The sequence below is a fragment of the Paralichthys olivaceus genome, chromosome 9 (assembly GCF_024713975.1).
Source record: "Paralichthys olivaceus isolate ysfri-2021 chromosome 9, ASM2471397v2, whole genome shotgun sequence".
NCBI classification, from domain to species: domain Eukaryota; kingdom Metazoa; phylum Chordata; class Actinopteri; order Pleuronectiformes; family Paralichthyidae; genus Paralichthys; species Paralichthys olivaceus.
The window spans coordinates 18,473,013-18,494,302 of NC_091101.1; the positions used below are offsets into that span (position 1 = coordinate 18,473,013).

General features: G+C 41.2%; 1 protein-coding gene across 6 annotated transcripts in view; it reads right to left on the reverse strand.

Moving 5' to 3' along the window:
- Positions 1-21,290, reverse strand: part of drp2 (dystrophin related protein 2) — a 137,914-nt gene that overhangs the window by 43,993 nt on the left and 72,631 nt on the right. For all 6 annotated transcript variants that reach the window (XM_069531389.1, XM_020086344.2, XM_020086351.2 and 3 more), the window contains one exon: positions 7,344-7,500. In XM_069531389.1, the coding sequence (XP_069387490.1) occupies positions 7,344-7,500 (157 nt within the window). The remainder of the gene's footprint in view (positions 1-7,343; positions 7,501-21,290) is intronic.

The following is a 21,290-nucleotide window of genomic DNA, read 5'->3' on the forward strand; positions in this document are numbered from 1 at the left end:
ACAAATCAATAAATAGAGATTTTTTTACTGCATATTCAAGTGTTTTGAAGTGATTTTCATTTTCCACATCTGCACCCTAAAGATCATGTGTGATGTAGTATACACTGTACACAGTGTAAAACCTATAAGACTAACAATTTGTTTTTGAGCTGTAGAAATAAATCTGACTTGACTTCCATTTAACAGCAAATCCCTGTGATTCACAACATGCCCAAGCAGCTAACAAGAACAAATGAGTGTACGTCTGACTTCCATTATTCACATCCTGCAGAAACATTTTCATTTGTCTAGTTCAAGTGATGTATCACCAGCAACAAAGAATGACCATCTGAGAGAAAATACCTGGCAAACAATAAATGGAAACATGTTTTCAGACTCTTAACAGTTGGGGAGGATTGACTGAACAGTACGCAACAGATTTGTGAGTAACTGATTCTTGGAGGAGCCTTGAAACTTAACTGTAAAGTTGATAGAGAAATAGAGTGAAGATGGAATTGAGGGAAAAGAAGACACTGTAGATCCCACAGCTTAAAATAAGTGTAACCAGAATGGTGCACAGAGGACATACCTCCGCAAAGGCCCAGCAGTTCCCCCCAAAATCTATCGTGTTCATTTGGACATGTCTCTAAACTACTGAAGATACATATAAAGTGTTGATTCTCTGCTGAATCCACATTATCTGAACTCCACATTGGTGGTAGTTAAAAGGTTTGTAGCCCTGTTCGTCTCCGTCCATAGACTGAAAAATGCTTGATTTTTTCATCAAGATCGATTATTTATTCTCTGGCAAATGAGTGAAAATATCAAACACCCTCCTCTTTGTCCGGATCCACTCCAAAACTTGATTGATTCTTTCCTGGCTCATGTCCCTTCCATCTAGTTTTGTGGAAATCTGCTTTGTAGTTTTTTGCACAATTCTGCAGACAAACAAACTAACAAAGACATCAAGAATCAAGCAGACATGGATGGACAGACAGCCTCTTTGGTAGAGGTAACAATAGCTCAATTAGAGGAAACTCATACACAGAGTCAGGAAACAGAATCTGTTAAACAGTGACAGGCTATGTACTTAACTTAACTAATAATAGCAACTGTTATACAGGGTCTGATATCACAAAGATATTTGATATATTTTGTCTGTAATGTTAGTCCAGTATCAATTTTCCTCTTGTATTAGTCTGACGTACATTTGACAGTTTCATAAAAAACTTGTTTTACTTATTTTAAGCTCAAAAAGTTACCTAAGAGCCAAGTTTCCATGGTAACCAAAAGTGATACCACTTTAGCATTAAGACTCTTGAGTGTATGTTTAGCTTTAAAATTGAAGGAGGAGACATGTAGGATTTCTCTTCTGAAATGTTACAGAGATGACTCCGGGCTTCACAGGCTGAAGAACAAACACACTCATATACAGTATATATGAAACCCCATAAGATAATTGGCCTGTTTGAATACATGAGTTTCAGCACACGCACACACACGCTCGACGAAACACAACTGATCTACTGGCAGGACCACATGAGAGTCCATGGCTGTCTGCTTGTGCTGAGAGCCCAAGGCACAATAGGAGACCTTATCTACTGGGAGTGCTGGTCTGCCGGCCTGCGAGCACAGAACACCCAATTAGCTCGACGGCCCGGCTCCACTGGTCCACATTCAGCAAACACTCCCTATGCAAATCACAGATGAGGAGCTCAGTGTGTGTGAAGACACGCTTACTCCGCCTTAACTCAGCCACCGAGCAGATACCCAGAGCCTCCCCTGGGCCTTGAAGAAAGCCAGTGTGTCAACCTCCTTCATTCTTTTATAATCTTTGTACTGTAGAAAACACACTGCAGGTGTGTGTGTGAGCTAATGCCGGGGTTATTCCCCCCTCTTGAAAGTAATTTATTTAGGGTGAATCCAACGTCCACAATCCTCTTACGCTATGACGAGATTACAATTCCAGCTGAAAATCTATATTGCGTTTGGAATTAGCGGGGTTGTGCGGCTGCAGCTGTGACAGTGTTTCAGTGGGCCAGAGCCGGGCAGGCCTGATAACACAGAAGTTTAACAGAAAGCCCACATGAAACAGCAAACATCAGCCAGCACAGAGCAAACACGCTAAAGTGTGTAAAGGTAGGGGAGCTGAGGCATGAGATAAAGTTACCCGTGCTACAGTCAGGAAGAAAACCTGCTGTCTGTCTTTCCTCACTTTTCCTCCCCAGCCTGACATCCTCCCTCCTCCTCACTTCCATCCTCTCCTTTTCCTTAACCCTCTTCTCATCCTCTTCAGCGCTCTATTCTCTCCATCCTCTGTTTAGCTGCTTTGCCGCCCAAAGAGGAGCTCAGCCATGGATTTCCTGAGCCAGCTGTCATGTTAAAACTTTAATTCCAGCTAAATTTCACACTCAGAGGCTTCATCTTTGGTTGAAGGAACATTAAGAGCGAAGCCTTCAGATCAGATTAAGTTACATTATGCATGGAGGAGAGAAATTCAGGGAGGAAATGACTTCATTGACTTCGTCTAAACATGTTGATGGCATTCCATTTACTCCTCACTTCAGACGCCCCCCCCCCCTCAACATGCTTCTGACAAGAGAGACAGGGATACATTTTCATTTGGTTTTCCTTTTTGCATGAGGCAGAGATTTTACCACTGCAACAAATTCACAAACTTCAGGCCCTTCCCGAAATGCTAATTTGTCCCAACACGCAAACACAAACAGACCCTCACACTAACATCTTCCCTTCTACCTTCCGCCATGACAGCCCAAAAAAAACTGGAAACATGTTCCCGAACCATGCAGATGAGCTCACAGAGAAAAGAAAAAAGTGAAGCACAGAGGGAGCTACACACACAGAAACAACATCAGAATGAATCCACTTAAGATCAATAATTCACATTTTTTAAAATGCTTTAATTCTCTATAGAAAACTGGGATGCATGTCCCTCTCTGCTTTGTCGGAAAAGTTTTAGAGCAACCAGACGCTAGGGAAGCAGAGTCACCTCAGATTTTGAAGGCGTGCTGTGCTGTAAAATGGGACATTTGAGCGAGGAGAGGGGATGATGGCTCAGGATAGGAGAGGAAGCTCGGTGATGTTCAGCGGGGAATACGACTGAATGTTGCAGACAGGGGGGAGGCGTGAATGAAAATAACAGTTTTAGCTGAAAAGGACAGGTGCATGTCGAAGTTATGAAAACAACAAGAATCTAGAATAATGGTCCAGAAGCACAGACCTGCACCGAGGTCATCACCCTATTATGCCATATAATAGAAAGTCACAAAAAAAGATTTTATCCAGATCAGCTCCAAAGCGAGGCTGGTAGATGGCACAGAGTGGAGCACATTCCGCCGCCAAGGCCCAACAGTCAATTCAATCAAGCTACACCAAATTTTACACACTCATATACAGTATATCACTCCCCTGAATATGTCAAAAATGCTAAATTCTTTATCTGCTTCTATGTCCACATCTGCCCCAAAATATGTCTGTGCTTTTCATCAAGTTCCCTTAAAAATCCGTTATCAGTTATTTCTTCATCAACCTGCTATAAACAAACCAACAAACCAAACAATGAGTAGGTATGAAAACAGAACCTCGATGGTGGAGGGAATCGGTTATTTTCACCTGGCAAACTGCTTTGGTCTGATTTTGGCCAATGCCACAAAAATGCCATTATCACCAATCAACAATTGCAAATGCATTTCCATAAATCTGCTTAGAGATCATGGAAAAAGATCTTCCACTCCAGCTCCCAGAATTGTTTCTCCAGCATACAAGTTAGTTTGGCAAACAACTAATGGTTTAAATGTGCCAATTTGGGGTTTTGTGCATCACTTAATATCACCATCAAATCTGTAAAAAGGAAACTGCAATTGTGTGAAGAGGAAACAAAAAACAAGCCGATGCAGGCTGGTGTGAAGTACATGTGTTTTCTCATTGTCCTGTTAAGTGGGAGGATGATTTCACAGTGCACCAGCTGAGGTGGGAGTTTTTGACTGAGGTGTAATGGAAGCCACAAACCTCTCACTGTCAATACAAGTTGCTGTTCAGAGACACTGCACAAACTGACAAGAAGGGAAATTGCAGGTAGGGTAGAAAAGAAAACTAAGCCATACTTACAGAGCCAACCATGGGTGTGCATCAATACAGGATGCATGTGTGCTTCTGAACATCGATGCAAGACGCAGTTTGGGAGGGAGGAATCCAAAGATCATATATTGTAATGGTTCTTACCTTCACACACCCACACACCTTTACTGTTCTCTTGATTTGGAAACCTTGCAAGTTCAACACTGTTTTATCCTAAGCGTCATCACCACTATGATATAGCTAATGCATCATATTCTGTTGTCTGAGTTTACAGCAAGTAAGACACACACACACACACACACACACACACACACACACACACACACACACACACACACACACACACACACACACACACACACACACACACACACACAGGGCTATATAGCATGTCAATGAAAAAGTTGGGAGAATTTCTCCCCTTAAGGAGATCCTGGGATTTTTGTTCTGGTCTTTAACACAAAGGAAAGCCATTCATTTGATTTTATTTTCCTTCCAATAAAACAAATGCTACTGACATTTAAGATCTCTAATTATTCTGTCCGCGTTCTAAATTAGAACAGACTGATATAAAAGCCTCTGCAAATATAATGTATGAATGTGTTAATGTTATAAGTGACCAGAGGCTGGTCTGGTCCACCAGCACAGCAAAACTCATCTAGGTTCCTTCCAGAAATATTTAGCTCATGGAGCCCGGTGACAAATGAACTACTGTAGCTGGTGAAATAAGGAAGGCAGAAAGTTGGTAACTTTTATGAGTCACAGCAGCCTGGTTCCGACCTCACATGTCATTCTCTGGATTATCATTTCATTCAATAAAGGCTTTCTTGAGAGGGTAAAAGCTTTCTGAGCTGGCAAGTTTTTCAACCCAACTATCGACAAGCTCAGAAGTTTCATGAGTGGCACAGTGGTTCGCTGGTTAGCACTGGGTTCTGGCCTTTCTGTGAGGATTTTGCATGTTCACCCTGTGGCCATGTTTTCTCAATTTAAGAGTGAATGGTTGTTTGTCTCTATATGTTGGCACTGCAATACACTGACAACCTGTCCAGGGGGTACCCAGCACATTGCCCAATATCAGCTGGGATTGGCTACAGCTCCCCCAGCAACCCTTAAAGGATAAAAGGTTTAGAGAATGGATGAAGAGACAGAGAGATTGAGCAACAGATGGATAAGATTCCTCATTAACCTGTCAATAAGTCAATGTAGTTTGTTCAAGACACATTTGACCAATTATAAACTCCACCTGAAAAACTCAACGAGAAAGATGTGCACAGACTTGCCTCATCACTGTGAGTGAAACTATTGATTGTGTTTTAATCAAATTTAAATTCGGTGGTTTGGATGAGGCCAGGCTTTGAATAACACTCCTCACGTATTAGTTTTGTGGGCTCCGTTAGGTTGAGCTAATTTGTACTTTAACAACCTCTTATCACACGTTCACCGAGCCTCGACGTCAAAACTGGTTTAATCAGGAAAAGTAATGAAATACACTCATGTGCAGGAACTTCAAAGAGAACAGGAGAACCCCCCCGAGACCATCTGAAGCAAATGTGCATTTTGTGAGCGAAGAAGAAGGGTGAAAGAAAGGATTCGAGTAATGAGATATGCGCCGAGTGGTTCAAGGTCCTGCACATAGACAGTTATCTGCAGTGTGTCTATTTTTTATTACTCATAGCAATATAACTGTGCAATGCAATGCATACAAAAGAATATAAAATAAAAAAAAACCCTGGAGACTATTAATAATAGTAACTGTATTATTATAGCAACCTTAAAAACAGTTACAAAGTGCTTTACAGCTAAAATAAATAATAAATGTAATATTTACAAGTGAGTTTTAAGAGCTTTAAAGGAGGACACAGAATTTATGTTCCACACACTTCTGGTCTACTGTGACTTTGATTGCACCTTGTATCTATATCACGAGGGACAGAACAAATTAAATAAACGTGAATGTAGTTTTAAGTCTGTGACATCACACCAAAATGGAGAACTCTGGCATTGTGTTAGAGAAATCAACAGGAGCTCTTGTTTATTCTCTGGGTGACCTCTGGTATCATTGTTAATCTCATCTAGTATTAACTGATTAACTAATTATCTGATCCTGGGTGAAAAACTTGCCTGTAGATTTGTGCCACAGACTTCAGCGACTGCTCCTGGTGAGATTAGATATATTATTTGAACATGTTGTTAAAGGTTTACGCTGTCCTGCTATAATAGGTGCAACCAAAACACAATCAATCAAGGGCAGACCGTCACGCCAACACAGACCTGAGGAGACAGCTGAAGACAAATGAAATGAAACTTGTGTGTGTGTGTGAGAAAAGGACCTGAAGAATTATCCTGTATGGTTATAAATATGATATGAATATTATTTGGTCTGTGACGCTGAGAGATAAAATTAATATTTGTTGAGCTCCTGTCACTCTCCCTTCTGACTATGTTATGCAGACTCAGCTAATATCCAGTAATTTAAGTCATATTATGATTCCAGGTTTTACAGGCAGAGTTGTTTTGCTTTAGAGTGAAGATGAATATATTTATTGGAAATCAAAATGAGAGCAGATTTTTGCCACGATCAATGAAGTCTCAGTCTGTGAGTTTTGTGAGCTGGTGTGCACATCTATCCCCTGCACGCCCTTGAAGGGATTTAAAGGCCAGTTCAAATCACTGAACCGTGGAGGAATTATCTGAAAGGGGGAAGAGGTGGCTTGCTCCTCTGTCAGCAGCTCTAACTGATGTTCTCTAAAGCCCTAAACTTCGATACTGGAAAAAATAAATAAATGTGGCTACCAGCTCCATCAGGTTACCATCGGGTGAAGAGAACATCGAAATATGTCTTGTATCAAGTCTATGGTGTGAGAAACTGAGGTGAAACAGCTAATCCTCATGTGACCCGCTTCAATTGTGGTTGCACTGTGCTGATTTTGTGTGTATGAACAGTTTGTGTTTCCACTGGATCACAGCGCATGACCCTGGGCACACCCTCAATCCATCTCTCCCACTGCTCCCACATGGAGGACAACATAGAACTTTAAAGTCGAGAAGGGAACTGTAGAATTCCCTTCTGACACTCGATACAAAACAGAGTACTCTACGCTTGTATCTACAGCCTCAATCTGTACATGTGGTACATTTGTGTGTGTGTGTGTCTTTAGTGAGTAGACATTCTGTGGTAATTAATTACCTCTTGGGAAGTATAATGATGATTAAAATCTCTCTCATGGATACTTGCACTGGGTAATATTTGCACTCATCCACTTTACCTGGTGGAACTCCCTCTGGTGCTGGACGGCCCCCACGTCGCCTCCTATGGGCAGCTGCTCCGACAGCTCCTCATCCTTGGCTGTCAGCCATTCTATGATCTCCTGTAGTGAGAGCTGCAGCTTCCCGCTGTTGTCAGAGAACGCCTCTAGCCGCACCCTGCCAACACACACACACACACACACACACACACACACTCAAATCAGCAAACTGTAACATTCCCCTAAACACAATCTAAATACTGCACATGTAATATGGTGAATATCTCCCACTTGGCAACAAGTTTACATCCAAAACGAGCTATATTTACATTTTCCTGCTAGTAATGGTCAGTTACCAAGAGTTTCATCCACTATAAGTTTTAATACACCCTCTAAGCAGTGCTGCTCCTTCAGGACAGACGGGACACTACAGAAAGTGGTGAGACGACCCAGGGCAGCGACTCTTCGCCACCTTTCAGGTGTGCTCAAGCTAAACTGTCAGTATTCGGATTTGCAGGGATTTTGTTACCCTGCTATAAGAAGGTCAGCAGTTTACTGGATGTAAATTAAATTTAAACGCTCAATAAAGTGGGTGTGCTGGTGATAACTATGGTCAATCAATTGACCATTACATTTGTGAATGCCATTATTATAGCCGACTGTTCACACATAGCACACACACAACCACATTTTTGTCACTGCTGCTACATTTACATCTGCCGACCACATAAATCCAGAGTTTTTAAACACTGCTGGCTCTTGCTGCATTGTAGATGAAGTAGTCATCATCACTCCCTTTCTGATTGGCTTTTATAAGTCACAACTCGACAACCGGCAGTGAAGGCAAAGCCTTGTAAACACTTATTGTTAAGTAAGTGTTCCTCCTCAGTGTTGATCCAAGAAAATGAAACCCTCATCTTACTTTTACTCTTATTTATGGTATTTGTTGTAAGTCAGCAACTGCCTGCAGGGTCATAATCTGCTTCCTGTTTACATCAGTATGCCCACTGTACAATCATGGTCATAAGATTTATGTTTTTTGGTTTGTTAGTACGAACAGGGATTACTACTGATGCAGAGGGGAAATGCTTTTGTGAACGGAGATCATTTTAGTTTTCAAACCGCTTAATAAAACTTAAACATATTGGCACGAATGAGTGGCACCCAGTTTTATTTAATTGTTTGACTATTTTTTCACTGGTCAACAGGTGGATTCAAAGCACTACGTAAATAACCATGGCTTTAAAATGCTTTAAAAATTAGCTTTGCAAATAATTTATGTGGAGCGAAGTGCATTTAACATGTTTGTAAGAGCTCCAGGATACACACAGTGTTTTTGGTCGCAGTGAACGCAAACGGGACTTTTGTTTGTTTACAGAAAACTCTACAGGGCACCTTAAGTGCCAAACACGTCGGTTTGTTCACGTCCTAAAAGAATTTCCTCATTAAAACTGAAACAAGCATATGAATAATAAAGCAGGCTGCTATGCTTTTCCAAGTATTTAAGCTAAGCATCCAAACAGGGAATGAATTAACAGTCTGACCTCACATCCGATTTCCTCATCACATTTACCTGGACTAACTCTACACAGCTCATACACCTGCTCTGCTCTTCATCTCCACATCTATAAATCATCAACCTTTTTCTGCAGGGTTCTTGTTATAAAACCAATCAAACAAGTCATGGAGCTAATGTTAGCTTAATTATCAGGCTGGAGCTGATAAATGTTATCAGCACGCCGTGTTGCTGGAGCAGCAAAATCGACTGTGGCAGACTACAAATGAGAAGCTTCTTTTGTCTACCTCCATCTGAAATCATGGACCCATTGTTTATAAAAAATAAAGAGCGTTCTGATGGTAAATCGCCGTTATCACGATGAATTGCATATGGGCTGCGCAAAAATAGAAAAGCTTGACAGCTTCTGAGGGGATTGGGCTTTAAATTGTCATTTGTGGTGGGTGTTTTGTTATGGGTGAGTAAATATATGCAGCAGACATTCAAGCTGAGTCATGCTCCATGATCCAAAAACACCAACAGACAGCATCACAGTATCCATCTACCTGCAATACTGTTTCATACATACATATATACAGTGGTGGAGAAAGTACTCAAACATTTTACTTAAGTAAATATATTTGAATAAAAGTAAGACAGTACTTACATAAAAAGTAAAAGTGCATACTGAGAGTAACCTAAATTAATGCAATGATCTACAAAATCATTGTGCCTGAGTCTTTCTCTCTCTCTCTCTCTCTCTCTCTCTCTCTCTCTCTCTCTCTCTCTCATTGAGTTCTTGTCTTTAGCGTGATTTTCCTCGTGCTCACTCGGGCTCTCTTTCTTGCAGGCTCTTTTTATCTTCCATAAAGTTTTTACTGTCCACGCAAACAACCACACCTCATAGCTTCTGCTGCAGCTGTGTGCATACCCGCCAGTGGCATTCACTGCAGTTCTCTCACACAGGAGAACTCATCTTTCACTCTCTAGTATGAGTACGAGTCACTCGGGCACCGACTGAATCAATCCTGCAGAAAACAGTGAAACAGTCAGCTGATTAGAGGGAGAATTGTGAATGAATAGGAAATGCAGACAGTCTTCCTGATTCATTTTACACTAAGTTTCATTTATATAGTCAGTCAAAACAAATCAAGCAGACAGACAGTGTATATGTTGACGCACATGATAAGAGAGACAGTCCCAGGTTGCTGTTGGTTCCAGGTAAACAACTAACAGAGCATGTATCTGCTCTCCACCTGCCAGCATCGTGAGGTGTCTGAGGAAAACCACTGCTCTTATATCACTGACACAGCTGGCACTAGTGAAGTGGCTGGTGGGGCTTGTGTGAAAGCGTCCCACTGTTTCAATTACACACCAGGAGCCAGCACTCAAATATCATATCCCTGCACATCACAATTTGCCAGCACTGTCACATCAGACATGATGAGTGGGTGCAGAAGCAGAGAGATTCAGGAAGAGAGTCGCTGGTCACAACTGGTAAACAAGACATAAAAATGTGGCTGGATTGACGTTAAGATACGAGAGTAAGGTTTAAAATTTAAGATTTCAGACTCTCAATGGAGTCACAGTAATCACAATGCTGCAACTCTACAAAAATATAAGTTTAACATATAAACGACTTCACTCCTCCAGTATGTGTGGTCCTGTACCATCAGCAATGTCATGTCAGTGACTGAAAGATGTAAGGCAATTTTCTGTAAACTGAATATGGCACAGATGAGTTCTGACACATGAGGGATTAGGTATCACTTCGGGGATGCCTGTTACAGGAGGGCATGTGCTAAAAGCTCTGAGTCTTTAAGGGTGAAAAGACAGAAAGATGAAATCAAGCTTGTAAGTGCACATTTCAGAATTGATAAGCCTCTTTGTTCGACCCTTTTTCAGGAAACCTGTATGAGACCACGCTGGCCCCTCGCCTCTTGTCGCCCCCTTCAGCTCTGCTCACTGTGGTAATTGAACAAGAGAGGAACATTTTTTTTTCCTGATGCTCCAGCAGAACAGGCTCTAAATCCATAATAGGCTTGAATACACACAGGTATACACGACAACACACACACACAGCGTGAATAGAGAAACGTTGAGCCCAGGCCTCATATGTCCAAGTCAGGTCATCCATTCAAGGACGACCCAGGAAATATTGCAGAAAAGCTTACAAACACTTCACACCACACAGCAAGTATTTACACACTCATGCAGAGACATTCACAAACAAATACACACTGAACTTACAGCACACTGACCCATCTCTGCTACTGTCATTACACACACTCAGGGTGAGACAAATGGAGCAGTGCCTGTGCTGTAATGGAACAGTCGTCACATGGCGGGCACTGCCAAGAACAACTCCTGCCCTGCTAAGCTGGGTCAGGCTGAAGGTCTGCCAGTATGGCTGACTGAAGCTATTTTATCTCCAGTGCAAACACTGTGCTATTAATTGAGGTGCTATTTATGGACCATTTGCTGCAGCATTAATTAGGAGATACCAGGGATTTTGAGTAAGTCCATAAATGCAAAAAAGAAAGAAGAGGAAACTGACTTACACCTTAAAGGTCACATACTGTAAAGTTAGTTTTATATAGCAGGTCTGGGTACTATATAAATACTGTGGAAGTACCAAAGCACTCGGTCCTTAAACAGATGCATGCAGCCTCTACTCAAAAACTGTGCCTTAAAACGAAACGTCATGAATTACGTTACTTTGCCCCCAGCACTGCCCACCAACCTTACAGGATTTGATTTCTCTCTGTGTTTTACCTGAAATATGTTTCATTTTATTTACTAAGGCCTCTTTTAAATTTTTGTTCCACCACTCCAACCACCTCATCATCTTTTACTCTCTTTAACGTTATTCCTCTACTGATTGCTGACTTACAATTCCCATTTTATCCCACGTTTTTAATGAGTTGCACTTGAACTGAATATGCCTGCTCACATCTACCACCTAATTATAAAGTGCTTGATGGTTGAGAGAAGAATGTTTCTGCCATGATTTTGCCCGATATGCACAAGTTCTTTCAATGCACTCGCTGTAATGCTATTACTGGTCTCTTGTCTGCAGTCCCAATCAATCCCACTCAAATCTCCACAAGGCCTGGTGGCAGCCACTTTAGCTGCACCAGCTGATCTTATGGATTTTATAAAAATGCAAGTCCAGCATTCATTCTATTTCAGCTCTGTGCTAAATGCTCCACTGTGTTCATAAGATCAGTCAGACAAAACCAAAACTGTAAAACAAAAAAATAAATAGGTAAAACTCAAAATCAAAACAATGAGCTGAAAGATGCAAAAATGCTTAATAAAGTTGACAGGTAATTTCACATAACACATAGCAATGTGACAAACTATCAACATAAAAACAATGACTATTGCAGTAAGACATTTAATCAGTCCTCACTTCACTGTGAGGTTGTGAGGGTAGAGGGTCAGAGTTTGGTTTACTTTAGACTGTGGGCATATTAGTGAAAACTGTATTTTGTCAAATGCCACAAAAAGACTAAATGTATGCTAGTCCATCCCTTAATAATGTCTGTCTTCCATGGACTGTCTGTGGCACTCTTCTTTAAAAAGTGGGTCATCTTATTTTTTTTTTGCAAAAACTACTCAAGCGTAGAGAAAGTGGAGTATTTGTTGGGGAGTATTTGCAGCTGCAGAGAAGTGAGTATTTACAGTGTGTTATGAGACGGGCTTTGGATACAAAGAAACTACTTGTCATAGAGATCAACATGTTGGTTTTGGTCTTATCATGTGATCTGTTGGCAATAACAAATATAGATGATCACCAGATTCCTTCTTTGAGATCGGGGTTAGAGGCTAGGCTGTGGAATGTGTCAATAACACTCCTTACGAGACTAGAAATACAAACGTGTGTTGTGTGTGTTGCAGAGTGACTCTCCCTCACACCTTCACTTTATTAAGAGCCAGGTTTATTTGTTGCTCTTTGGAGTCATAAAGCTTTGACACTGAGGATTGTACTGTAATGTACTGAATTATTTACCACAAACAAATGTTGTGTTTGTTTTAAATGTGCTGTGTGTGTGATGCCATGTGTGTGCTTCCCAGGCTGCTTGATAACACCCTATGCCGGAGGCTTGATGACAACCCCAGCGATAATCAATATAAATGGGTTTACGGGATCCTGAGTGGCTCGAGTGCATGGCAGACCTTGTTTCCGGCTTGTCCTCAACACGGGACGCACTCAACATATGGAGTCATCAATTCGCCATCACAGACAGCAATTTGAAGATGGAGAGACAGCCAATCTCACCAGGGAACACATAATGAGACAGTCAAAACAGACACCAGCTGTCAAAATAAGAGGTATTGTAGTCAAGATTGTGGCCTTTTTCATTTCCTGGATTGGTTTCATGCAAAGAATTCACAGGAGACAAAATATGCAGCCCGACATTTCAGACACTAACCTTTGTTATGAATGTGAATACACAAGAGTCATGCTGCAAGAGCTGAGGCAACAATCAACATCCACGTGTCCTTGAGACGACACTAAACTGCTATCGGCTCATCCTTGTTGGCAGCCGTGGGTAAGAATTCTAATCACAATGTTTTGGGTGTAAATACAAAACTGGGCGCCTGTTGAGCAAACCTTGAGTTTTCATTCAGCACAACTCAATGGAAACTCTGTTGCATGCTAATTAGCCCTGTATCCCCACATTTCTTGACATTTAACATGCAAAATAAATAACATTGTCAAATAGAAATCCAACTCCCCAATCAGTCAGAGAGATTACAGAGAGAAGCTTAGAGCTCGGTTCAATGATTAATTAATGCATAGGAGATAGGAGCAGCGTTTCTGCAGTTTTAGGACAGAGGAGCGAGCGAGTGTGTTGCCTCGGGGCCCAGAGAAGCTTTGAGCACAGCCCCCATCTTCTCTCTAGATCTTTCTCTTTCAATTGCGAAGTCGTTGTAGGAGCTGGAAAAATGTGCAATGGTGTGTGTGATGGGCCACAATGGCACAGCAGCACCGCATTCGGTTAAAACAATACCTGTACAAAGGTCCATATATTGTTTTTTCCAAATCTCCCAGGAATGCCACTGTGGAAGCAGAAAATCAAAGTAGACTGAGATGAGACATATTTACTGTGTCGTGTTGTCTCTCTCTCACTCTTAGTTAAGATTAGATTCAGACTTGGGAATTTGGACAATAGTCTATAAAAAAAGAAATAGAACCTACCTTGTCTGTATTGATTTGCATTAAACTGATTTCTGTTGTGTTGTATAATGGTTGCATTGCATTGTCACCAAAGAAAGGATGTGCACAGAAAATCTGCAACAGATTCTTTGAACACATTAAACTGTATGAGGATTAATGCACCTTACGTGCATGCACCTAATCACACGTATGTACGTATGGAGTAAAGCAAAGCTAATCTCTGTATCTGTTTATGTTACAATAAAATCAAAATAACGTTTTTAAAGATGCTTTATTTTCCGCTTTACATTGTTTTGTATATTCTGCATACATATATCTACAGGTGAAGATCTCCCCCCAACCAAAAAAAAAAATCAATGATGAACCTGGATTGACCAAATAACCCCACTGCTATAATAAGAGAGACTTTTGTCTCTTTACAAGTCTGCCTACATAATTGCCCTCGCCAGAAAACAGCTAGGGGTAAGATGTTTTGAACAAACCCTTGGTGAATATACTGTGATAAATGGAAGCTAATAGTATGACATGGCTCAAACTCTCTTCGGAGGGGACAAAAACATGGGGAAAGTGAAGTTCAGCTCCTGATCCCCTCAGAATAATTGTATCTGATTTCTGAGACTTTCTGTGACCCTCACTTAGGAGGCAGTGTCAGAGACAATTTTTCTTAAAAGCAGTGTACACTCGTCTGCACAAATCTATCAAAGTCATCTATGACGTGCTGGGCTTTTTCCTGGAAAAGAAAAAGGCTAGATTCTAGGTGACTCAGCTCTGGAGGACAGTTACAAGAATGCACTTGCGTCTTCTGTTCGTAAACTCCCCGAACCATAATTTAATAGAAAAATATTTATATACTGCTTAGAAACACATGAGCAGGTCCTGAGCAGAGTCTGAAAACCTCCACCAGGAGGTCTATGGATTAATGCGAGATGAGGTACAAGGAAGGGTCAGAAGGTGTTTCTACCAAGGATTCCTCGCCATGACAAAAATGATGAGCTTCCCTTCACCTTTGTCAGGCAGCAGCTCACTTACAGGCAGCAAAGGTCAGGGCATCTACCCTCCGCAAATAGTGTTTGCTCATGGTCAGCTTCATACAGCCTTGTAGAGAGACACCAACGTCAAGGGGTTTTTCTTTTTTCTTGAGAATGAGAACGGAATAACAGACGATGCTCTGAATAAGAAGATACTGTGGCAGTGATTTAAGAACCAATGTCAAATATCATGTAATTTAATGTAAATATTCACTGTATGTGGCGCATCACTTCAGCTAATAATGACTCTGACTTCATTCAAATTCAAATTATTTTGTGTGTGTTTTTTGTGCCATGTATCTTTTGACATATTCCGTCTTAAGTCACTGTTAATACTGCTTTAATGTCTTTTTGTGCCTTTTACACCAAATATTCATGACGGGTAAGACAAGAGATTCAAGGGAAACTGAGGAAAAAACCACACACTGCAAGATCCAAGGGCGCCTTGTTCTTCCTTGATTCTTGACATGTACTGTATGCTCTATTTGAAATTATTTGTATTCGATCCCCAATTCAAATAGAACCCTGTCTAAATTATTAAATTAGAATATTATATAATATAATACACTGTAAAAAGTCAGAATTGGCCATATTGCATGACTTAAGAAATAGATTGTCACTGGGTGTAAAATCAAGACTAAAACAGATTCTGATTAAAAAAGTGGAATGTATTGCTCAGTCAGCTGATTAGACAAAACATGTTGCCTTGAACTGTTCGAGATAAGATAACTGAATTTGTTCCTGAGTTATTCAACACTCCCTTAGCTCTTTGCCTTTGGGCTGACTCCAACCTAAATATCCTCTGGTTGCCTTTACTGTTATTATGTGTGACAACACACACCACATCATCTGATCACAGTCTCTGACAGTGCAGCCTATATACTGCACGCATCCCTGTGTTATGAAAAGTCAACATCAGACCCCAGAGACCTGATCACTGTCAAATGGACCAGCTGCCATCTGTCACCTGGACAGAGAACACTGTCTGCACTAAATGAATGTAGCCCAGATGCAAATGGTCCCAGATGAAAGCAGAAAATAAGTTAAAAATCCAACTTCAATATCAGTGAACTAAACAATGTAATGGCTGCAAACTGCAAACTGCATCTTCATGTTTGTCACCTTCTCCGTCTGTTTTTGAGTTTTGATACCTTGCCTAAAGCGTTTCCCCCAACAGCCATTTAACTGAGGTTTGAGTGAAACATATGTAATGAGTGACAATGGGAGACGAGCCACTGGGGCTGTTTCCCACAGCTGGAAATACTGCGCACGTTTTATGATTTATAGCAGCTTACGCCCATGGGAAATATACTCTTCACAAATTCTTTACAGCTTCAGAAGGGAAAAGTTTGCATGCTTGTGGTTCCAAAGGAGGTTAGGAAATGAGATTCAGATCAGAATATATAAAATAAGAAATCAGAAGCAAACACCAGTACCCCAAATTGTGAGGTGTCAAAAAATGGAACTGTTAAGAAGGTTGTTTTAAATCTGGCTGGTTTGAAAATATCTCCTAACCGTAAGCTTCACAGGCTCCAGACTAATTATCTAATATTGGTAAATCCAGCTTTTCTTTGATTGTTAGTTCATGCAAAGCAATTTCAAAATCACTCGAAAAACTTTGAAGCTCCACATCCCAATAAAAAAAAAACTCATTTACCAGTTTTCAGTTAGACTGGAACACGGTGTTCTCCATTGCAAGTCTATTTTACTGTAATGTTAAAAACAACTCTCGGCTTATAGCTTTAAAACAACATTTTGCAAAAAATGTACCTTAAATAATAACTTCAAAATAACTTGTAAATAATACTGTGCAAAGTGTGACGTGTCTCCATTATTTAAGCCCTCATTGTTCTCGCGGCTCCAACAGCATAACGTTGTCAGTCCTTTGGGGACATGACCTGCACCATATAAAACCATTCAGCATGCCTTGATACAGGCTCGTGCGAGTCAAACAGACACTGTAGCGTCCTAAAAGTCCAACGTTGTCTCCAATTTGTGCAAGACCACCTCTGATTTGTTCTGCACCAGATGATGGGTAAGACAGCACAGTTCAGTGCTCTCCTCACAGCTTCACTCTTGTTTAATTTCAAGCTCTACATACACTCACCCGCACACACAAAGCGGTAATTCAAATTATTCATGGGGCTCCTAAATCCTGAGTGGTTTGTTTTATCATTGAAGTGTGTCAAAGTTTGTTTTCGTCAACCTTGCCAACAGATATGGTGTCTGTCCCAAATGTCTTGAAGCTGTGATTCCTGCTGCAGTAATTCTTCATTCCCTGGTTTACCAGCCTTTACCCAGCGTGAAACACATGACGTCAGAGGCGGTCCCTCAAAAAGAGAATGGAGCTTTGTGTGAGGGCTGTATGAATTATTACAAGTCTGAAGTAAACGATTAAGACATCAACAATGTCACTTGCTTACTAATGTTACATCAGGTTAAATCAAACACCTGAAATGTAGGTCATAATTGATATTTTGCCCAGAAGGTAAAACCACATCTATCAAATCAAAATCACGTCAAGACTCAAATCAAACACATCCATCCAGAAAACCTGTCCTTTCACACAGAATGATTGATGGTTGAGTTTCACACAGCTGCCATCGCATCACCAACCCCTGTAGCAGCACCAGGTTTTCACCTCTGACCTTGAACAATAGAATTATCATTAACATGTAATTGGAGCTGCAAGCAGGCAATGCACAGTAACGTGCACGAGGGTACCGTGGGGAAAGTGGGGCGCAGAATCACCAAGGGGCATTGCACTGAACCTGAGAAAGTCTTTAGACAGCACTAGCGAGGATGAGAGGATACGGTAAAGAGAAGAGATACAACAGCACAAGAAAAGACGAGTAAACGGGACTGAATGGGAGAGTAAACAGGAATGGAGGAGACCTTGAATGAGAAGTCTAACAACTCGTACGGTAGCTCATGAATTGAAACAGGAACATTGCAGTAATGACAGAAGTAAGCTAAGTCAAAAACAGACTCCCCCTGCCCTCAGACAGATGCTGCACGTGGGTGGTTTGGCTCTGCGCAGTTATCCGAGCCATGTGGCAAATAAATTCATAGCATGCCACGAGACACCCACACCGGCCCCTGTAGAGAAAAACAGCAGGAACCTCCCTATTCGTCACAGCCCACACCTTAACAATGACTGCTATTATTCCTAGTGTGAATGATACTGTGATTCCTTATATGAAAGCTCTGTTGAAAGGAAGAAAGTTCACAGCCTGCGAGTGACAAAGAACAATGATTCCTGACTGGATGAAAATGACTTTGTACACCATCATGATCACAGTAAAAGTGTGATGTATAAAACCTGGGGCTTTTTAAATAATCAGTCTTTGGAATGACATTAAAAAGATGGAAACTGAGACGTTTTCCATCTAAATGTCTCATCAGAATATAAATGTGTCGTTTCCTTTCACAGATTTTCATAAAAACGTATCAGAAGATTCATGATTCAGTTACCATTTCTAAGAAAATGCTACATTTTGGTGCTGTTCAATCATCTTTTCATTAGCCTACTTGCTTTTTGTCGTTATTAGAAGTTGGTCACTATTCTAATTTCCGATTGAAAAATATTACTATGGGATGTGTAATCATCCTGCAGCCAATTCATGTTGGACTTTTGAGTGGGAGAAGTTACATGTATGTAGATTGTTAAGTTTGTCAGGACAAGATAACTGTAAATATTTGACGCACTGTTGAACACTGTTGTCTTGCAATCTGTGTGGATCATTCTGGGCTTTTTTTAAAAAGTCAGGTCAAATCCAACATACCAGTATGAGTGAATTTCCATTGTTCTAGTTTAATAATAATAAGTGGGCATATATCTCAGTTTGTTTGATTCTGGAAGATTAAATGCACTTTTTCTTTCATTCTCTGAAATGCGTCATTCAAGTGTCTGACAAAAAGATGAATGGAATGCGACAGCTGAGCTTCACATGTTTTCTTTTCCTCAAGCTAAAGAGATGCTTCACTCTTGAGTGAAGTTGAGTGCTGAAGACGTTTGCCATGAGCTTCATTTCCTCCCTTTTCAGTTGAGTTGAAGATCTGTTCGGTTCAGGTAAATGGACACAAGTGAAGGAGAGAGGAAGGACTGCCAGATCGTTACCCGACTGTCCTTTGCATCAATTACACCACTGCTTGAAAAATATCCCATCCTCTTCTATAATAGTGTCTCTACAGAGCGAGATTCACTGAAACCTCCCACACACTTGTGCTGTATTTTAGCTACAGATGGCTGAACGGCCTCAGCAATATGCTCCTGGTAATAACTGTCACTTTAATATATAAATTCATAATCATTCATTGGTGATTACGATGACACAGCACAGTGCACTGCTGTGGTCCACTTGTTTGGGGTCATTAGCTCAATCTTGGGTAAGACATTAAACCACAACTTAATGTAAGACAAGAACAGCATGTCTACATTTTCTGCCCGTTGCATCGAGGTGCTGTTTCCATGTCAATACCACACATACAGACACTGGGTGTGTGTGGAGCGGCTCACGGTGTTATGATTCCTGCTTGGTGATCAAACCTCTAACCTAATGTTATCAAGGGCGAGAGCAATTAGCTGAGCGACACTGTGTCACACTGATAAATCCTCTGTGCCGCTGCCATCTGTAAATGTTAGGCAGAATGCATTTTGCTGTGCTGTTTACTCCTTATCTTAATTTGTTTTCAGGAGCGAGGGCACACGGGTGCTTTCGTATCTTCATGATTTTTCTTTCTGGCTCCAGGGAGGGCAGTGTCGCTCAGTCCACCATTTAGGTCCAAATTGAAATATCTCAGTGGAATAAATAGATTTCTCTGGAATTTTGTACAAACATCTTTGTTCCCTCGACGATAAGCCGTATTTGGCTATCCTCTGACTTTTCCTTTAAGCCTGCTGCACACGAGAGGATTTTCAAATCTCACCTGAAAATGTTAAATATGTGGGAGACCACATAAATAACGACAGATGTAACATGAGCATGCACACGAGATGATCCAGTCGAGACGCTAGACTGCACATTTATCGTTTGAACAAAAACATTTTCTGAGAGGCGATTTTGGAGACTTGGTAAATCACAAAAACTCTCATGATTAAATGTGTCGTCAGAGTAATCACAAACAACAGACTGCTGGTGTCGTCCACTGGTTGCGCTTGTGTGTTTTATGTTTTGCACAAACAACTGGACACATTAAGCAAGCCACAATTCAACAATTCGTCCTTTTCTACTGTCCACCTGGCACAGTGAATCAAAAGTCTTCACTACGCTGTAGGCAGCCATGTTTCTGTTGTAAAGACAAGTACACATCTGGTGGTGCTTTATGAAATCAGAGGAGCTTTTATTCAGTCTGTGACATTGAAACACATTTGGCCAGATAATCTGTTCATATCAGCCTCAACTCAGCAACTCCCCTGCTATCGCCTGGAGAGCTGAATCAGACCCAAAATCAGGCCGATAATCCTCCAGTGTGCAGCAGCCATTAGTGCCACCAACAGGTTATGATGCTTTAGCAAAATGTCACAGCACCAGAGTTTTCAAACTAAAACAAGGCAAGTCGTGTTTCCAAACATTTATTGCAGCTCGAAAACTCTGGAGTAGTGTGGACGGCGGGCACATGCTGTTGATAGCATGGTAGAGTAGATGTAGCCTCAAAGCATTGCGGTGCAGCTTCACAGAGACTCCAGCATAACTGGAGAACAGTTGTAGTCAAATGGGCCTTTCAACAAAAATGTAGGGCTACAGATGAAAGCTTAAGTTTTCCCTTACAAAACTTGTTTAGAAATTGGTGCCGGAATATATAATGAGACGTTCAATTCAACTCCAGTCAAGGCACAGTGTGTTTTAGGAGATAATGCATGAGAGACTTTAAAGGATAGAATAAAGCAGCCATGACTTTCATTGGAACAGAGGCTCGACCACCTGTCAATCAATGCCAGACAGGCCATTACAAAGTCGGTCGTCTGCACTTGTCCAGCCGCTGGCACTAAACGCAGCCAGACGTTTCTTCTGGACACATCTCATCCACAAGGTTAGACTGCTTTTCACTGAAGCTATTCACATCCTCTTTCCCTGTGCCCCTCCCATTTCCCAGCATCCCATCTCTCTTATGCGATGATTTCACACCGGCTGTCTGCTCTCTCGCTCTCTCTCTACCTCTTTCTCTCTCTCTCTCTCTCCTCTCCATCTTTCCCTCCCTCCTTCCCTCTCTCAGCCTGATGAAGTCAGCTTGTGTACAAAGAGCCACTGCGGGCC